This window comes from Hirundo rustica, chromosome 2 (genome assembly GCF_015227805.2).
Source record: "Hirundo rustica isolate bHirRus1 chromosome 2, bHirRus1.pri.v3, whole genome shotgun sequence".
Taxonomy (NCBI): domain Eukaryota; kingdom Metazoa; phylum Chordata; class Aves; order Passeriformes; family Hirundinidae; genus Hirundo; species Hirundo rustica.
In genome coordinates this window covers 75,574,555-75,594,574 of record NC_053451.1, presented here as the reverse complement: position 1 = coordinate 75,594,574, position 20,020 = coordinate 75,574,555, and the positions used below count along the sequence as shown (strand labels likewise).

General features: G+C 37.4%; 1 protein-coding gene across 5 annotated transcripts in view; it reads right to left on the bottom strand.

Moving 5' to 3' along the window:
* The window catches only part of GPC5 (glypican 5), a 606,863-nt gene that overhangs the window by 492,065 nt on the left and 94,778 nt on the right, over positions 1-20,020 (bottom strand). For all 5 annotated transcript variants that reach the window (XM_040057160.2, XM_040057161.2, XM_040057162.2 and 2 more), the window contains 2 exons: positions 17,958-18,652; positions 931-1,064 (listed from right to left, as the gene is read on the bottom strand). In XM_040057160.2, coding sequence (XP_039913094.1) covers positions 931-1,064; positions 17,958-18,652 — 829 coding nt within the window. The remainder of the gene's footprint in view (positions 1-930; positions 1,065-17,957; positions 18,653-20,020) is intronic.

Below are 20,020 nucleotides of genomic sequence, written 5' to 3'. Positions count from 1 at the left end.
TAAGATATCGGCAGAAAGATGGAAGCCATCATCAAATCACAGAAACTGCTGATTTGGAAGTGGCTCTCAACGATCTTTGTGTCCAACTCTTAGCCCTGCACAGGGCCACCCTCAAGAATGTGCCTGAGATTTTGTTCAAATCACTTCTGTCAGGTTTGAACTCTGTGATATGACTCATGGGACACCTGCATCCTTCTCAGCAGGAGAAGATCAGTTGGGACACCCCACTAGCACCTCATCTTTGAGTGGCACTGGATGCTTGCAGACATGTAGGCAGCTAAAATGACTTCTCCTTTTCACAGACTGTAATGGCAGCTCAAACCTAACTAATAAAGTTGCACAAAGTTCACCCTGCAATGCTAAGCCAAGTTTAAATGAAATCTCCAAACCTCTGCAGTCACTTCAATTCACTATATACCAGCAAAAGAGCCAGAGAAAAAATACCAGCAGGTCTTGCTTAAGCAAGGCTTTCAAGACTTAGTCCCAAATGCTTAGTTGTCACTTTTTTTACAGCAGAAAGGTATCTAAGAAAAGTTATTAATTTTTTTCTGTCTTATCAGCTTGTACAAATAGTTTTCTGAAAAAAGCTACAGTCACTTTTTGTCAGATTTAATAATGCCTGCTGATATATATGTAAAGCTAAAAAATTACACATAGTGCAAACACTCATATTCTATCAATGTTATCCACCCTCCTAAATACTTTAAACCACACCAAATGACTCTGCTTGTATGTCCGTTACTTCTGAAAACAAAATCTAATCACGAAATTACCCTTTCCAAAGTCCACAGAGTAGATTGTGTTGCTACAATGTTTCATTCTTTGGGGACTTTATTCTCTAGTAATGCATGCATTGAGCACAATCTACTCTGTTGTAAAATTAATGGCTTACTTTATTCTTTCTTTCTGGCTTTAAAACTAATGTCTTACTTTCTTCTGTGGGCAAATGTTTCTTCACTGTCTCTGGAGAACATCTTCAACCCTTGATTATCTTTATTCTGATCAAAGAAGCAACCTGGAGACTGTTTAGGCTTCCTTACAGGAGGACCACATATCTTATTCACCTAAAAGGAAAAAAAAGCCACAAGAAGGAAAGAACATACATAAGTAATAATTGTTATGTATCTCTCAATTCAGTTTCACTACATTTGAACAAGAAAGGAAGACTAAGCTACAAAAAGCATAATTAATTATCATACTGTGTAACACTGTATCCATAATGAATGCAGCAAACACATAATTAGTCATTTTATAGTAGAAAAAAATAGTAAAAGCATTCCTTTTCAAGGGATACCAAGGGTATAAGAAAGTCACCATGTATTTTATTGGTTGTGGATTTTTTTCTCCCATAAGGAAGTATATTTTTTATGTAGACCGTATCAGTAAGCTCACAGAACATGATGTGTTGTGAACAGCAGCATATTTCCATCTTTTTTGTAATATATTGTCGGGGGCTTTCCCCAACATTGAGGTGGTTTCAGGGTCCTTGGCTCCCCTGCACAGCTCCGAGCCAAGCTGAAGGAAGAGACGGAGTTCTCAGGTTTAGATTTTTCAAGGTTGCATACTTCGTTTATTGTTTCTTATCGTACAATTTTCTCGGAGTCCGACAAGATGTTCGCAGCTGCATGGAGTCCTCACGTCTCCCCCTGAGCTGGGTTGTCCTTATCTTTTATACTAATTACTACGTATTTCTTATTTACTATTTCTTACCAATGTCTATCACTATTACTACAAAGGTCATCTTTACTTTGACCTAATCCTCACTAACTACTTTGTGCCACGTCAATGCAGCAATGGAGTGAGGGAAGAAGAAGGAGAAGAAGAAGGAGACAACGCCCCAGATTCTCCATCTTGTCCCCATTCACTTCAATGCTAGGAACCTAAAATTACTATTTTCTCACCCTGTGATAAGCTAAACTACTCTTTTTTCACATTCTTGTGGCCTGTAAATCTTCTCTCAGTGTAGGAAGTTTTTCCCATGGACAGAAATCAAAGCCAGTGTCTCTCTGAGCTCTGGGCTGGGGTCCCAGACCCCCCTGCCCAGGTCCCTGACCCTCCAGGGCAACCAAAGGAATGCCCTGGACTCCAACAATATATCCCAATTACATTTTTAATATGCATTGAACTTAGAGCCTTCTTTCAGGGTTGATGCATTATTATGGCATGTTCAGCCCAGTTACACAAAGATACAGTGAATAGTTAACATGGTGGAAACTTGCATTACAACATTGAAAAACGTTAAGGTAACGACCCAAGATGTAAGTTTAATGATGTTTGACCAGAGATGCTGAAAATATCAAGGCATTTTATGTGCAGCTTTCTGATCTAGATGTCAATAGATAAAAGTTCACTTGAGGTCTCATTTTCTTCTTTGAAAAATGTGATACTGAGCATTTTGTATGATATAGGATATCATATTCATAGCTTATTACTCTTCCTAGTCATTGAATAAAAATAATTAGGAATATATATATTTATTCAATAAGAGGTAGTTATGCTTATAATCACTTGTCAAGATATATTAAGCAGACTGAACAGTATGCATTTGTGTAAGCTAGCACTGGTGAAAACCTAATACTGTATGTGATTTATGAAAACTTGGTAGTCAATAAGTAGTCAACTTCTGGAGAGAAAAAGGCAATGTGGCCTTTAAGGCAGGCATCCAATTTTGGAGGAGAAACATATTCAAAATGCTACCATGTGAAGGAAGGAGTGTGTATCCTACACAACAAGGATTATTGTTTCCTGTTGCATTTTATATCCCCACATATAAGAACAAAGACAGCAAATAAATCTCATTTTCAAGTTATCATGCATTAAAGAGAGACGTGCAAGTCTTAGAGATCATCTTTCCAACTAAGAACTCCTGTAGAGCTAGTTAAGAAATACATTTAAAATTTAAAATCAAATAAACACATCTAATTTTAATGAGTTTGTTGTCATGTATGTTTATGTGGTGCTAATGAAAGACTCAATGAATGCACTTGCTTAGCCCAATGAAAAGAAAGAATCAGCAGTATTACTAGATAAGAACTAGTGTTCACCTTATGATTTGAAACTGAAAGTAAAGTTGAAAGTGAGTAGTCCTTTTAGGCTGTGGTTCACATGTCACAACTCAGACAGCCAAGTTATAGTTTAAACCACCTTCAAAGGACATGCATGAATTTACCTGCATGGCAATTATCTCTGGACATACAACTAATGTCCTTTGAACATCACTTGAATATTCATCTTACTGTTTCTTCTTAGAGACAGTGTCTCTTTGGACAGAATCTTACTACATTTCCTCTTGTCCTCAAATTCAGTTTCAAACCTTCCTCACACTATTTCATCCATTACTACTTCTTCAGAACACATTAAAGCATATTCCATCTGCTTAACTGGACTCCCCATTTTCCCCCCTGTAAATCTCTACACCTTTTCTATGCTTCATGCATCCTTATGCGACTTTGCTCCTTCAAGAGCCAGCCTTCTGCAGCAGCTTATCCCATCAGCCACTCTATGCCAGATATACCAGAGACACAAAATGTTTCCATCATTTTACTTGTCTCACTTTTATCACATTATTTTATGCTCACTGATGCGACACAGGGAGCATTATGCTTATGATCAATGATGAGCTTCGATGACAAAGCAACTGATTGCTTGAGTTGACTCAGTTCCAGCTTCCCATACACTCTTCAGCTACTCTTTGTCTTATCAAAAATAAAAACAAAAATTTAAAAACAACAACAACAACAAACAAACAAACAAACAACCCCAGAGAGTGAGAAGTTTCTGGGTTTGGTACATCATGCTCATATTACTCACCCAGCCGAACCCAGACTGGGGTTTTTAAACTGTTCAGTAGTGTCTGTCACTTTTATGTCATTAACTTTATGTGCATGACAAACTTACTTTTGCCTCCCTCGCTAGCCCAGTCTTCATTATCACCTGGTTTCTGCAGTAAACTTGTGCATATGAAAACGTCATGTACTCTTGTCTTGCCCTCAGGTGCCCATTCTGTCTGTGAGCGAAATAATTTATATGCCAGTATACTCAAATATGCCAGTATTTCATTTCTCAGTACAGGGCTGATGACAGCATAAAAACCAGATAAATACAGTTTCCATAATGATGTCTGCTTTATAGTTATTTTTTTAATGCATTCTTTATATGTACAGGAAGAAGTATATGTGGTAAGCATAACACCACCTAGTTGTATTTTTTTGTGTTTTCTGAAGGATTATAACTATATCCATTTGCTACATTATATCTTACTTTTTAGTCTTTGGACTGCAAAATTAGCCTTCTCATTGAGAAATCATTCAGTGCTATAATTGCCGGTCTTGAGAGACTGGTATCATAACTTTGAGAGAAGGGCAATTCTCTCACTACCCTATTGAACTAATAAATGACCATTTTGCAGCAATATCTGATCAGAAGGTATTTTTACTATCTTCAGGTTTCACTGGAATGGGATTTCCTCTGAATGTTTCCATAAACTGAGCATTTTTCTTGGCTTTAAGAAAAAAAGTGTGTGCAAAATGGTCCTCAAAAGGAAAAATAGAAAAGTGAAACTGAAAAATCATCAGAAAAATAATTCAGTAAGATACCTCTCACTGAATTTCAGGAAGAATGAAAGACTTCAGGAAGAATGCAAGCCTCAGCAACTTGCCAGGATCTTTTCTCTTTTTTTTTCTTTCTTTTTTTTTTTTCCCCTTTTTTTTTTTTGAAATGTTCTTAAATACCACACAATATTTAAGGGCATAAAAATAAACCTCAGAAAATTATAAAACTCCCGATTTTCACAGTTCAGACAAACCTATTGTCATTATAGTCAGCATGCTGCTATTATGCACAATTTGTATGCCACAGTATGATGACTGAGTTAATTAAAAGCTCTTGTAATAATCGCACAGTTAAATTGCAATTAGTGCCACACGTGAACTTTATGGCAGTTTGATGTTGCTTGGTGCGATTCCCTAAAACGTCTACTTATGATTACTCAGAGTTTGGAAAACTGGAGCATTGTGAATCTTTGTATTTAAACAGGACTGCACAATGATGGGAGCATCACATCAATAATAGTCGGACACTGTCCTCTAAGTTTAGACAGTCAGTGTGAGACGTGTCACATTCTTTGTTTCGGTTTTGGTTTGTGCCTTTTCCTCTTTCTTCCCATTATACAAATGGTTCTTTCTGACCACAGAATTTCTGCTGAAATTATTTTACATCAAATGACTGAAGCAAACAATGCACAGTCCTGTGATGCACTTCAAACTAGATTTACTAAGTCTCAGTAGACTCAAGTTTTAAATGTCTGCATGGACCATAGACACACTTGCAAATTTGTGAGACTGGATCAATCTAATTAACACATGATATGCTCCATTTACAGGAAATCCTAGAGATATATACATATTTGTATCAAACACTTACAGTGCTTGCTAAACCTACCAAAACAAACATGAAAGAGTTAAAGGGACTCTTTAAATAAAGGAAAGGACAGTTTTCAGACTCTTGATTCTGATACCCAGCCAGGTCTGAGTAGAAGACCAAGAGGGTTTGTATCCAGAGAGGTGTGTTCTCCCCTGTTCCTTGATGCACAGCACAGTCTAAGTGTGCCATAATCTGATTTTATTTAATGCATGTTTTAGCGATTAGGCTGGTGGCTTTCATTCTAGCTATCAGATCACAAACTTGACACATTCCTTACAGTTAAATCACCTCAAACACTCCTAAGCAAACAGATAGTTGAAATGTAATAACCCTAAAACAAAGCTAGAATGAAATATCAGGCTAGTTGGAAATACATTTTTTACAAATAAAATTGTGCTAACTTTTATTTTCCTTTCTAGAAATACAGAAGGAATACTTTCTTCTAGAAACAGATTCCTGATAAGTTGTCAGCATTTCCAGTGCCAGATTACTAATCAAAAATACCAAAGATTCTGATCAAGGAAAATAATGCATTAAGCTGCTATAGTTTCCTTGGTTTGTTTTATTTCAGCTAAACCACAAGAGGGAGCATCAGTATTTCAGTATTCCCAAGCACTTCAGCAGCCTTCTATTGTAGGTTTTGGGGTTGGTTTTTTGTTTTTTTGTTTTTTTTTTTTTTTTTTTTTTTTGCTTGGAACAGTTGCTCATTTAATCTCAAACTTCTGTTTTAAAGAAAAATACATTTTGATATATGAGAGGGTGCACATGGCATGGGAGATTAAAGTATTCCCTGTCAAGACAAAATCCAAGGTTTTGAAAACAAGCAAGCATGAGGTAATAAATGTCTGCTTTTCCTTCAGAATGGAGAAAATGCTAATATGCAATCGTTAATGTGGGGAGAGACTGGTGGAGTACCACCAGGGTCTGCAACTCAGGAAAACCATGAAGAAATTCTGTATTATTTTCTTTGCTTTCTTTCCAAATTTTGTCTTCTTTACCTGTGACTACTTGACTCTAACAATATGTCTCAGACATAGAGAAATAAGCAAGTTCTGGAGTTTCAGTGGCAATTACAAGATTCATACCTACGCTTAAGCATTTTACAGAATTTGCCGAAGTCCATGACAAGTGATGAGGAAAACACTGTGAACAAAAGCCTAGAGAATTAGAAAGCAAAGATGACACGTAGAATAATGCCTGCTCAACTACTAAACAATTTAGAACCCCCTGCAAGACAAATCTTAAATAGATTTGCCAGCTAATGGTATTTTCAAAGAAATTTATTCACAATTGAAATTTCAGGTGATATATGAAAGTGTGCAGTTATAATTTTTCAAGAGAGACTGAGTTGGAAGTTGTTTCAAGCTCAAACCCAGCCAGGTGGTATTGAGGAAAAATTAATGTAAACTGCAGAGGTACAGAATGCACACCCACCAGCAATACAGTGGTAGCACCCTCAGGAAAAAAAACCGGAAGGATTGTATGTTGGAAATAAAAGGAAAGTAATCTCCTGTGATATATAAATTGAAGTAGAAGTTGGAGATACTGAACTAATAATTCCACTTGGTTTGGCACTATGCAGCACCACTGCCATAGAGAAATGACCCATCCCTGGATCTGAGGACAGGATGAGCCTCCGGTCTGGTGGAAGGAGTCCCTGTCCATAGCAGGGGGGTGGAACTAGATGATCTTTAAAGTCCCTTGCAATGCAAACCTTCCTGTGAGTCTACAAAATCGTCAGTCAAGACCAAGTAAAGAGACAAAAATGCAGAGTTTTCAAACCAGCTATTTATAATCAGTAAAAGACTGCTGTTCAAGTTGTTGGATTCTAGGAATCACAGTCCCCAAATTTCGTATGACTGAGACTCATATCCTCCTCTTCCTACTACATTTATCAAAATCAATAATCTTGTCCAAGTTCTTGAGATTGTTCTCATATCTTATCAGTGTTTAATTATCTCTGCTTTCCTTCATAATTTTGCATGTTGAGGATTGCAAAATGAAATCAAAGAGCCCATTAAATATGAGCTACTTAATATACTTTTAATTTTTGTCTTCTGGTCTTTAATTACCAAAATTGTAAATGGTTTTAATTCTGCTGCTCCATTCATGAGGGACTAACACTCAGCAAGTCTGGCAGTAAAAATAGTTTCTCCTCCTGAATGGAGCTGGAAGGGAAGGAAAATATTTTTTTCTTTTACTTTAAATGACTTGATGTCAGGGGAAATCCGAATGTTCTCAGCCAAGTTACCCTGCAGCCAGAACACAGCACTGCCAGTTCAAACTCTTCAAAGGCAATTCAACAAAAACTGCATCTTATAAGAGGCTGCCAGCTCTCCTGATCCAAGTTTGCTTCAGTGGATGCCAAGGTGTTTCATTTATGTTGAGCAAAAACACTCTGTGGTTCTCCTCCAAAAAGAAATTATATAAAACCAGCAGTAGCCCTTTCCAAAGATCAGCTGCTTGTGTGTAGTTTGACTGATTTATTTATGCTTTCTTGTGGTTCAAATATACTTCATTACTCTGCATTTCTGTGTGCCCTGCAAATACAGCTCTGACACAGAGGGCTAACATTGTGCTGTCTTGTAGGACACTGAGTTAATTAAAAGCTCTTAAAGAATTGTTCTTTAAATCTAGGTCTAAGACTATCCATGGTCACCGGTGTAAACCAAAAGAAATTCAGTAGAAGTGTAATCGTAAATGAAAGTAGAATAGGGGCTCTATAACCTTTACCAGGCACATAACTCACTTAAAACAAACAGAAAAAAAATTCAATTTACAATACATAAAGAATTAATGAAAGCAAACCAAGCTGGCTGCATCAGCATACTTGTACAACTTTATTACAGGCTGTAATTTATGTTCCAGAATTGTGAAGAGCAGAGCAGTTTTGTTAGCAAAATTCTGTAATAAATGTAAGTTAATAAAATCATATCCACTTAAATTAACAGTCATAACGCATTATTTCATTTAGCATTAGACACTGTCAATAACTCTTTCTGTAACTGGAGGGTCACCTTTTCATGATAATAAGGATCAAAAACGTCAGAAGAAAGGGAAAACCCACAATTTATGTCGTATTTCAGAGAACCTATGTGTTTCTTCCCCATTCCAAACTGCAGCTTACAAGATCAATGTTTCTGCTTCCTCTATCTGTGTATTAAGTGTTTCAGTGTCTCCACACTCTCTTCTTTGAACCTGGGAAAAACATTCTTTTTTAAGACGTTTTGTGAAGTACAAGTCAGTCACTTATTCATACATGCTCATTATCATTTCAGGGACCAAAACAGTCCAAAAAGCTCATTTGCTTCAAAATCTCTGGATTTGCCCTTAAAGAAGTTTTTCTTTTCCATTACGAAGCACTGGTACTGATTTAAAGTCTGCTCAGCTCAGTACTGCTCTTTTTGTGAAGTTATTCTGTTTCACAATGAAAAACAAAGAGCAGAGAAAAATCACATACCCATCTTACAGAAAGGATTGTTCGTGCTCTTCTTGACACTTGTTCATGCCTTCTACCCAGCTTTGGGGAAAGCGTGAAAAGTCTCCTTCCTTCTTCTCTCTTTGCAAATATGAAGAATCAGATTACAGTATTTTCAGTCTCTTAGAGAATCTTCCTCACCTTCAGTCCAAGTTGAGGCAAACTTGCTATTGTGCCAAAGCAGAGTTAGATATCTATCATATCACCCAAACCCAGACCATGATGGTAGCCCACACTGCTTACTCCACATTTTTCAGACCTCTGAGTACCCGTGCAGTCAACGGAAAGAGATCATTTCAGATTTGTGCATTTTGCCCAAATTTTGCCTAATCTTATGCTATTAAAAAGAAAAAAAAACCAAGATAAAAAAAGAGAAGGTATATTAAAGATTCTATGCTTTCCTGACATAACAGATCTCAATCTTAAAAAATAAATGCAGCAAAATTGAAACATTTAACATAAGTTTCAAGTAATTTCAAACTGTGACATGGGTTCATTCAAAACACATTAAATATGAATGCATAATGCATGCCATGATATATTCCTACATTATTTACTTGGCAGTCTAGATTGAACATATCTCATGTAAACCTGCACTACTCAGCATTGCTTGCCAAAGCCATGCGTGTGTGTTGATAACTGCGGTGGGTTGGATTTGGATAAGAGCCAAAGACTCACCCAGCTGATCGCTCACTTCCCCTCCTTGAAAGAATAAGGGGAGAGAAATAAGAACGAAAAGCTTCTGGGTCAAGATTAAGACAAGGAGATCCCTCACCAATTAACGTAATGGCCAAAACAGCCTCAGTTTGGGGCAGACTAACTAATATACTGCAGACTAAAAAGAGATTATCATGGTAGGAAACAAAGTTCAGACTAGAAACACCTCCTTCCTATCTCCTCCCTTTTTCATCTCAAGGTAAATCTCATTACTTCATTTCTAGCTCTTCTGTTGCCCCTCAGTCCCCCAAGTACTGCAGGGGGCTCGGGGACTGGGGATTGTTGTCAGTCCATAATCTGGAGGAATCTGGGCAATTCAGCAAATAAATTTTAAAAAAGCACTTTTCAGAAAAGTGTGAGTTGTGAACTTGACACTGGATTCAAATGTCTTCTCACCAAAGGTGAGAAGAAGATTCCTCCCCTGTGTCTCCCACAGTAGAGTTACTTCTATTGGGTGCAAGCTGCACTGGCAAAGTGTTATGGACTGACAACAATCCCCAGTGAAAAGGTGAGAAGTATGTCCTCTGTCATTTCCATTAAAAAAAGAAAATTGGAAAAAAAAGAGGAAGAGAAAAGAATGTATCTTGAAAGTGGTACCAAAAGCTGAGATACCATATATTTAAATTCTGAGAAGCTGAGGAACATAGCAACTGATTTTGTTTAGACAGTCGTGGCTTCATGGTTTCATGTTCTGCTGTTACATTTAAAAAGTTCTTGATGGAAACAAGTGCTTCCAGTCTTTGCCACACATCTCCCAGTGTATCATAAACCTTAAAATAAAAGTTAAACAGGATATTATCAAGTGTATGATCAGCAATGTGCACATATTTTGTCTTTCCAATTTGTGTTTGAGTACGATGCCTGAAAATATCGAAGGAGCAGATCACAACCCTAACACCCAATTTTCCACAGTGTGCACATAACAATGCATGCATTATTGCCTCTGTCAATATTCTGTGCATGACTTCAAGCCTGTTTCTACACATTAGAAAAAAGTAGAATGACTGCACTGTAAAAGGACACCAATTTTCAGGATAATCCAGCAACATTAGGCATACAACTGCCATCCCAACACACAAAATGCTCTGAGTTGTGATTACCACCATTTTTATGTTAAATGTTGTAGCAGGTATCTCCTTGTTATTGGATAAACAGTGATTTCACTCATTAAAAAAAACCAGCATAGGGACTAGTAGTAATATATAATGTGTGGTACAAGTGCCAGAAATAAGGGTAATACTCCAGACCTCAGTAAATGCAAGCAACTGAAATATATAGTGAGGATGGATCAAACAAAAAAAGATGGGAAGAGCTGTCCAACTGCTAAGTATGCTCAGGTAGGAATAAAGCCTACTATTTAATGAAAACAACTTTTCATTAGTTAGAAACAAGCCATAAACTCTTTGGTGATTTTCACTTTGTTTTCAAAGTTCTCCATTCTCTTTTCTGAAGAACAAAACCCAGCTTAGCTTCAGAAGAAAACTTTTTGATAGACACAAGGAGCTTTTCCATGATGAAACAATGGGGAAGTGAAATACAACACTAGAAGAATCTGAATTTGACAGAGGTCATGAGTGCAATAGACTTACTTCATGTTACATTAAAAAAATGACAGATGTGTAAAAATATGCCATACTGTATCATACAAGCAGAACAGTTTTTCACACCTATGGCTGGATGCATATCTGAATGGAGAGAAAGGGAAGATGATGGTCTTCAACTCTGTGTTAGATGAAGCATGAATCTTCTTCTCAAACACAACTGTATTAGACTTTAAAACCAATTACTGTTTGGCACTTTTCACTAATCAGTTTCTATTGATCTTGTGAAGTAATTTAAATTCATCGATGTATCAAGTAATATAAATTCAGCAAAGTTATGATGACACATTCATATGCCAAAAGCTTCAGGCAGAATTTCACAATTTTATTCCAAATTCTGCTTTGCTGAAAATTATAGGGGTTTGGGGGCTTTTTTGGTCTTTTTTTAAAGTATGAAAGAACTTTATGGCAAGTGGCTCACTCAGGGCTTGTCTTTTACAAATTGGTAATAGGAACAAACACTCGCTGAAAGTTAAAGGAGTACAAGGCTAAATTCAGATAGAACATTTGGTGGCAGGAACAACATAATAAATTTTCCCACATCAAATTTAAGTAGTATCTGTCCAATCTCTAAACCAAAGCTCATTTTCCCTCCATATCTTATCACCAATACCTCCGCTCCTCTTGAGAGCAAAAGTACAACTGTTGAGTGGTAGATTGGCTACCACTTCCTTTGAGAACCTCCGGGCTATCACTCCATTAGTCTCAAATTTTATCATCCTGTTGTGGGGAATTTTATCCATGCTCAGAGATTGTATGAAGAGCAATTCATTCTTCTGCTTTGACCAAAGATCTGTGAAATAAATAGAAAGTGCATGCAGACTTGTGAAGATTCAGTTTTAGCAACATGCTTGCATGGCAAAGTTCACCAGCCATGAGATGAAGCCAGCGCCCACATCCTGCACTGTAAGAACACCATGAACAGGATATATTTCTGCCCTGTCCACGATCCCTCTATGCGGGTCTTATCCCACCACAGCTATTGAGTAAAAGATGGTTGGCTTCTCAGTAAGAATATTCTGCTGAGGCACCCACATTCTAAACCATTTCACAAAATCAGATTTATTTAGGAGGGATTTTGTGAGGTTGTATAGTCTAACATCCCTATTATTCAGGGTCAGATACAGCTGATTGTCCAGGCTCATGTCTAGTTGGGTTGTGAATATTTCCAAAGATGGAAACTCCAGGACCTCTCTGGATAACCCATTCTATGCAATTTGATGGAGTTTAATTTCTGCTCATTGCCTCTTGTCCAGTCAGTGAGCAAGGCTGAAAATAGCTTGGCTTTTTCCTCTTCAGTGGCTCATACCATGTATTTATACACATTGATAAGATTCCCACTGAGCCTCTTACTCTACAGGTTCAACAGCCTCATTTCTCTCAGCCTCTCCATATATGGAAGATGCTCCAGTCTCATACTCATCTTTGTAGCTGGACTCACTTCAGTCACTCCACTGCTTTCTCATACTGGGCAGCCCAGAACTGGACAAAGCACTTGAGATGTGGTCTCAGCAGTGCTGAGAAGGGATGGATCACATCCCTCAAACTGCTGGCAGCACTTTTCCTAATGAAACCCAGGAGGCTGTTTGGCCTTTGTACTGTACAGGTGCACTTCCCACGTTCAACTTGGTGTCCTCCAGGAGCCTCACGCCGTTTCTTCCAAAACTGCTTCCCAGTCAGTCAGCCTCCAGCAGCTGTTGATGCATGGGGTTATTCCTCCCCAGGTATAAGACTTTTCATCTCCCTTTGCTGAACTTCAACAGTTTCCCCTCAGGTCAACACTTTAGCCTGCCAAGGTTCCTCTGAGTGGCACAACCATTTGGTGTATCAGCTGCTTCTCCCAGTTTTGTACCGTCTGCAGACTTGCTGAGGGTAAACTGTTCCATCACCCCATCCACTAATGAAGACATTAAAGAATATCTGCCCCACCAGCAAGCCCTGGGGGTCAGAGCACCAATGACTTGCCTCCAGCTGTACTTTGTGCTACTGATGACAATCCTTTGGGCTCAGCCACCCATCCATTTTTCAGTCTTCCTCACTGTGTATTTTGATAGTTTATACTTAAGGATATTGTAGGAGACAGTCTCAAAGGTGAAGGAAGGTGAGGTAGATAACATCCATTGCTCTACCCATATCCTATCAATCTGGCTGTCCTATCAAGGGTGTCATGCAGGTTAGCCATTACTCCCAAACAAAATTTTCTCCATTTGTTTGGAATATAGTTTCAAGGATTAGATACTCCATCACCTTTCCAGTGCTGGAGATAAGGTTGACTGACCTGTATTTTTTTGTATCATCCTTCTTACTCTTTTTGAAGACTACTTTATTATAGCAATTCTGTATGTTTATGGCTAATCAACTACAGAAAAAATAACCAGGAAGAAAAATAAAGCTCTAAATAAAGTCTATTAAATTCTTCTTTCTGCTAGCATTCTATGCCACAAGAAAGATCTTGCTTTCTTTCTAGTATTAGACAGCTAAATAAAAACAAATAAACAAACAAACAAAACAAAACAAAACAAAAGTATATTTTAATAGAATATAATTATGCCTGGTTTTTAGGAGACACATAACTTAGATAGTCTTTCAGAATAAGAGTCAGATGAAAGGACTAGAGAGCTTCTACAGTTTTTTATTTTTGTTGTCTCCAACTGTTTGGAAAACTCTTAAAACACTGTGAAGACAGTGCTTTTGAAAATCCCATTCTGAATTTTTGTAGGCTTATATTACATATAGAATTACATATAGAAAGAATTTTATACAAGAATTTTACCAAACCTTTCCCACTTTCAAAATAAGGAAATGCCAAAATTTGTGTGGTTTTTTTTTTTTGTTTTTTTTTTTTTTTTTTTTTTTTTACATCGTGTTTCTGATTCCCACAATTTTATATGTATATGTATCTTTTAGTATCATGGTCACATACTTAATTTTTCTTCAGATCCCAAAATCATCAGTGCTCAGAATAGCCAATGAACAACTAATCAATATTCCTTTTCATTTCTTTTATTCAATATTAAACTCAGACAGCACTGTTCTTTTGGGAATCAAGGACAAAACTCATATGCAAAGTTTGCAGGGAAGATTAAACTATAAAGCCCTCTGAGTTGTAGTTTTCTCTTCTCTCCTTTTCCCTTCCCCTTTTCCTTCATTTTTTCCTGACTTCAGACCCATTTCCCCTCCTCTCAAGTCCTCTCTTTGTTCCATTCCAGTGAACCTCTCACTTGGCGGTTCCCCAACACGTGGCAGCACAAGCCTTCAAACAGCAAAACCAAACTCTGGCTAAGAGCACAGTCACTCCCTCAAGCAGCCTGACTTTCAGCTGCCAGGACAGCATGCACAGAGGCAGAGGGGTAGGAACAGAAAGCTAAGGATGGTGCCAGAGCAGGACTTGGGCAATCCAGTGTGAGATTGGCTTAAACTGCTGTTGAATCACACTGTATGCGACACAGGAGGCTGCTCTTCCATGGCCTAGGGCTGTGACATTAATCTATACGTAAAGAGAGTGGAAAAATGCTCTTATGCTGGGGATAGTAGGCTCCATCCACACCAAAACTTTGTAAATCTTGCTAAAATCTCTCTTTGTCCTTCTGTCTTAACATTGACAGTGGTTTTCATAACAGAACAAAGGTAACATGAAACAATTTATTATAACCTGTAAACAAATTTCCATGGGTTGTTTGCTCGGTTTTCAGTTTGTTGTGGTGTTTTGGTCTGGTTTGTTTTTTTTCACGTGTATATAAGTCATAAATGTGTCATAAACTTCTTGCGCATTCATCAGGCTGTATAGTGCCCACCACGAGGATTTCCTTGGCCATACACAAGCTCAGAGACCAGCCAGACCTGCAACTTGGGCTGAGCACAAAAGAAGCACAGGATGAGTCTGCAAGGTGCTCTGTAACAATGGGCATTTTTAGTCGTTATCCAGTGCATAAGAACTGTGTATAACATGTTCTTCAGATTATACATATAAAGCACACTGTCCTTGTTTTGTATGGTGCAGCTCTGTTAAACCTCTGTTACACTATAACTGCACCAGCATTCACATAGCTGTTTGCTAAAAAATTTCTGTTCCAGCTAAAAATCATAGAGTACACTGCACTAAGCAATATATGGACATATATAGACTTCATGAACAAAAGTGGAATTAAATATATGATAATATATAGGCATGAAAATACATAGATCCGTGAATAGTTGCACAACCCACACATCTCCACTAGATTCTACAGAATGGCATCAAATAATGCATAGGTATCAAGATGATGAACAGGTGCTGCACTTATTTGTCACTCAGCAGAGCTGTGGGAGGCAGGAATTAAAGGCCATTTTGAAACAGCAAGAAGAAAGGGAAAGACAAATTCCAGATGGACACAGAGTGGCACTGCTCTGCTGACCCAATCAGAAAAGAGAACAAGCTGTAAATTACTAGAAAAAAATAGTTTTGTTAAAGGAATCCATCCTATATAGGCAATAGTGCTCTTTCCACACCACACAGAGCTTAGAGCATGAATATACATCAGATTTAAATACCCCTGCAAAGTGTTAGAAAAAATCCTTTACATATGGTTATTTACACAAACACAGCCATGAATGAATAAAAAACTCTGCACAACTACATGTATCATTAAGCAGGACACTCTCTAGATTCTCACATTAGTATTTGCATAATTATATAGGATACTTCCAAATAATTTTATTTTTTTTTCTCTGTTCGGTTTTTTAAAACTCACAAAATGTAATGAAATTCTCTTTTAAAACTGCGGAGACTGCTGAGTTCCTAAGCAAACCATTATTTGCTTGCTCATAATCATCTTTTCCCTTTCTCTTAGAGTTACTGATGCATTAATTGCTTATCAAAACCTGAAACAGTTCATGAGTCACTCTGAAGATAAAATAAATATTAATGAGCCAATTTCAATGAAATTCCTGTCCTCTGCCTCTTAAAGCTGAAAGACTGTATTTATTACACATCAGAATTACGCCTTGATAACTGATAAATGGGAAAATATGAACTATACTGACTAGATCACTGTGTTTCAAGGGATCATTTCATTATAATGTTATTTGACCAAGTTAGTGATCAAAGAGAGAAAGGACTGGTCAATTATAACAGAGAATTTAGGTGAAAGAGATGTCTAGGTCTGGTGCAGCTGGAGTCAAATATGAAGTATGTGGGTTTTGAAGCTGGGAAATGCTTCTATATCAGATGATTTTAATGTAACATTAGTAAACATATGATCTTTGAACAAACACATTTGCAAGAAATATCATTACCTAAGAAATTTTAGTATTCCTTCCATTGAAAGAAGAATGGAGAGGAGGAAGGCTTGGAGTTTTCAGGAATATCAAAATAAAGCATTTTATTTTGGATCAATATGGAGTTTTCATTAAGCAAAAACACTAAGCGGAGGGCTATTCATCCATTTAATTTTTTACTAAAATTCAGTGAAATAGACTATTTTGGACTGTAAAAACTTTCATTTTGAAAATATGAGTGTGGTGAGAGATTTTTAAGTCTGGGTCAATGACAATTCACTGTTGAAGATCCAAGTCTAAAACTTTTCAAACTAAATGACCTACGACGAAGCAGGAAACACAAGTCTTTCCCTTGAACTTTTATTTATTTCTTCTAGCTTGTTCCTGAAAATGGTAGGCAAGGAAGATTACGCAGAAATCAAAGCAGCAACAGTGTTTTTCCCTAAAAGGAAGATCTGAAATAACTTAGGAGTTAGAGAGACCTCAGTGAGCCACTTTTGAGTCAAACTGTTAGCGAAAAACCTTTTCCAAAAAAATGACACCTTTTCTCAAGGAAGTTGAGCAGCAGGATATTATGACTCATGAAGCTGGCTGGTATAAAGCAGATAAAGTAGGAAATGAACCCTGTTATTCGCTGATTACAGGAGGATGAAGAAGCAATTTTATCAGACTCTGGGTCTTAGTATGAAATGAAGAAAGCTCTATTTATTATATTAGGCCAAGGTGGTTATTGTCAGAGGTCAAGTCAGCTGCTTAGCAGAAGACACTGCTTTAACTTCAGCTCATCACGTATTGAGGCAGCCCTAGAAGTGCTCCTGCACCTCAGCTGGTACCAGAGCACAGGGACACCCAGAAACCCTTTTTAGGTTGTACTATTAAACTAAAGCTATCCGATCCAGCACGTAATACAGAATATGCCACTGTCAGTGAAGTCTGCATGTAAGAATACAGAAAAAAATTGTGGACTAAATATACTACAGAAAAAATTCTGATTTTGGTACTTAAATTAGCATATATACTTGTTTTTTTCCCTAAAGTGTAGTTAAATAGTGTCCACTTTCCATAGGAGTATCCTAAAATTCTTCACTTCACACATTCACAGCTAACAGAGCTCTCACACAACTTTTTTTTTCTCTCTTCAATGTAAGGAAGGACTTATTTCATGTTATAAATGATCTGTGCTGCTTCCTCTGAAACATACAAAATTATGGAAATAATATATGCAAAGTCATAGGTTCTTTAAGGCAGGTATCTAAAATAAGGATTGTTTATATATATCATAATGTGCACATAAGGTAACAATTAAAGAATTTTCTTATGTTCATGGAAAGTATTTTTTGTGCTCCCAGAAACTGCTTAGTCAAAGCTGAACTCAGATACAAATGTGTTCCTCACCATAAAAACGGCCAAACAAGTAACAGCTATCCATGATACTTTTCCTACTGTCATGTTTGCCCCAAGTGTGGATAAAACCAGTGTCTTACCTGCTCCGATAAATCTGGCCTGTTGATCCGAGCCTGTACCAGGGCGTCACGAACAAGGGAATGGAAGTTCAGCAGCACGTGCTCAATGCCATGTGCTCCGCTCAGGGCACCTGAGAGCTGCTCCAGGGACTGGACATACCCCTGCCAGTGGAGATCAACTTCTGCTATGTCAGCCAGGCAGCCTCGCATGGTGTTGAGGCAGTAGCCCATGCAGGGCTTGCTCAGTGTCAGCCCCTGGCAGTGCGGGCAGTACTGCATTCTCAGCAAAGCTCTGCTGCAGGCTTTGGAGAAATGCAGGTGATCTGTTGCATTGATCACTTCAATTCCCAAATTCAGAGCCTGCAAGAAAATCCGGCTGGGTAAGAGTGATCTTCCCATTTGTCTTATGGCCTTTTGGGGAATGTGGCCAAAAGGCCTGATGGCTCTTCTTGCCACTCGGAGGCACTCGGCGTATTCCAGTGAAATGTCAGTTGGACCAGGGTTAATCACATGGTTGTAGACTACGGGAAACAGGGTGTCAAAAAATCTATTCACAAATTCCTCTGTGCTGACATTTGTGCCAAATAAGAAGAGTCCAACATCTGTGAAAAACTCCTGCACGTGCACAGTAGCCTCAGCAGCCATGGTTCTATACGCATTGCAGAAAAGTGTGCTTGTGTAATTCTCAGCCAGTCTGATAAGCATTTCAAAGGTTTCTGCAATAAATCAATCAACCAATCAATCATTATTTTTAAGGTTTGAAAAAAATAAGAAATTAGAGTAACAACATAAAACAGTTACATTAGGACAACTTTTATATATATCCCAAATGAATTTTTGCAATAGAATTTTTGAGAAGACAAACTTCTCACTAACTATAACATCTGGGTTTTTTTTATATAGGGAAGCACATTACGAGTAATATTACAACACAATTAATTATCCGTGTTTTCTTTTCAGGTTACATTAAACACAACCTAAAAAAAATATAACAAGAAATAATTGTAAGCTGAGTTATTGAGTTACAAAATACAGCAAAGTCCTGTTGTATCTGTTATGTATATAAACACATTAGCTCTCTCATCTCACAACTCATTCTCCAAGTTGCAATAAACAGCTGAATGCTCTCAGTAACTCCAAGTCATTAGTCATTCCTCTTACCATCCTAAATGGATGGGCAAAAGTAACATTAAACAATATAAACAACCCTTCAATTCTATTAAAACTTAACTTAAAGAACACTTTTTTTATTTTGTGTCTTTCAGAGGAAGCAGAAGTTCCAAACACACATGGGAACATGAATTTAAACAGTGCTGTTTGGTCTGGAAAATGGTATGGTCAAGAACTGCTTTCCTCAGGAACTCATGGATAATCCCTTGCTAAGCCTCAAAAACTGCATAATGCATAGAGCTTGAATGGACAAACTTGCATTCATGTTTGTGAAATGTGTCCATTAAGGTGGTAATCCTTGAATACACTCAGTAGTGTTTTATAAAGGAGTTTAAGTATACTGGAAAAATATCCTGTCCTGACTTGATCCATGATTTGCAGTTCAGAAAAAAATGTCAGTTTGCAAAACAGAAAAGGAGTGTTTACATTGAGGAATTCCCTAGATCTGCCTGAAAAAGTTGCACTTTACGGAAGGCAATGAAGCAATATATGGATCAAAAAGAAACTCAGCTTAGAGTTGAGAATAGAAGCACAGAAAGACATATTACAAATATTAACCCATTTTATATACTGAATGGCTACAATTCAGTAACTTTTATTTCAAGTTTTACAAGTTTTCATGTGTTTTTTCCACATTTATTTTTAAGTAAGACTGTAAAAATAAAGTAAGGAAGAGCATGAAGTACAGTTAATACTGTCAAAACTGTGATGTTAAATACAGGCAGAATCAAATAGTGTCAAACCATGTCAAGCAACTTCTGAAGCAATCTGAAGTCTTCTGGACAGGCATTGACTGAATGGTACAATAGAAAAACCAGAATAAATGTAAAAAAGACAAGAATGGTTATCACATTTTTAATAAATACCTATGCATATATGCCTTCTAGTACGAAAAAAAGTTTGTTCAGTTCAGG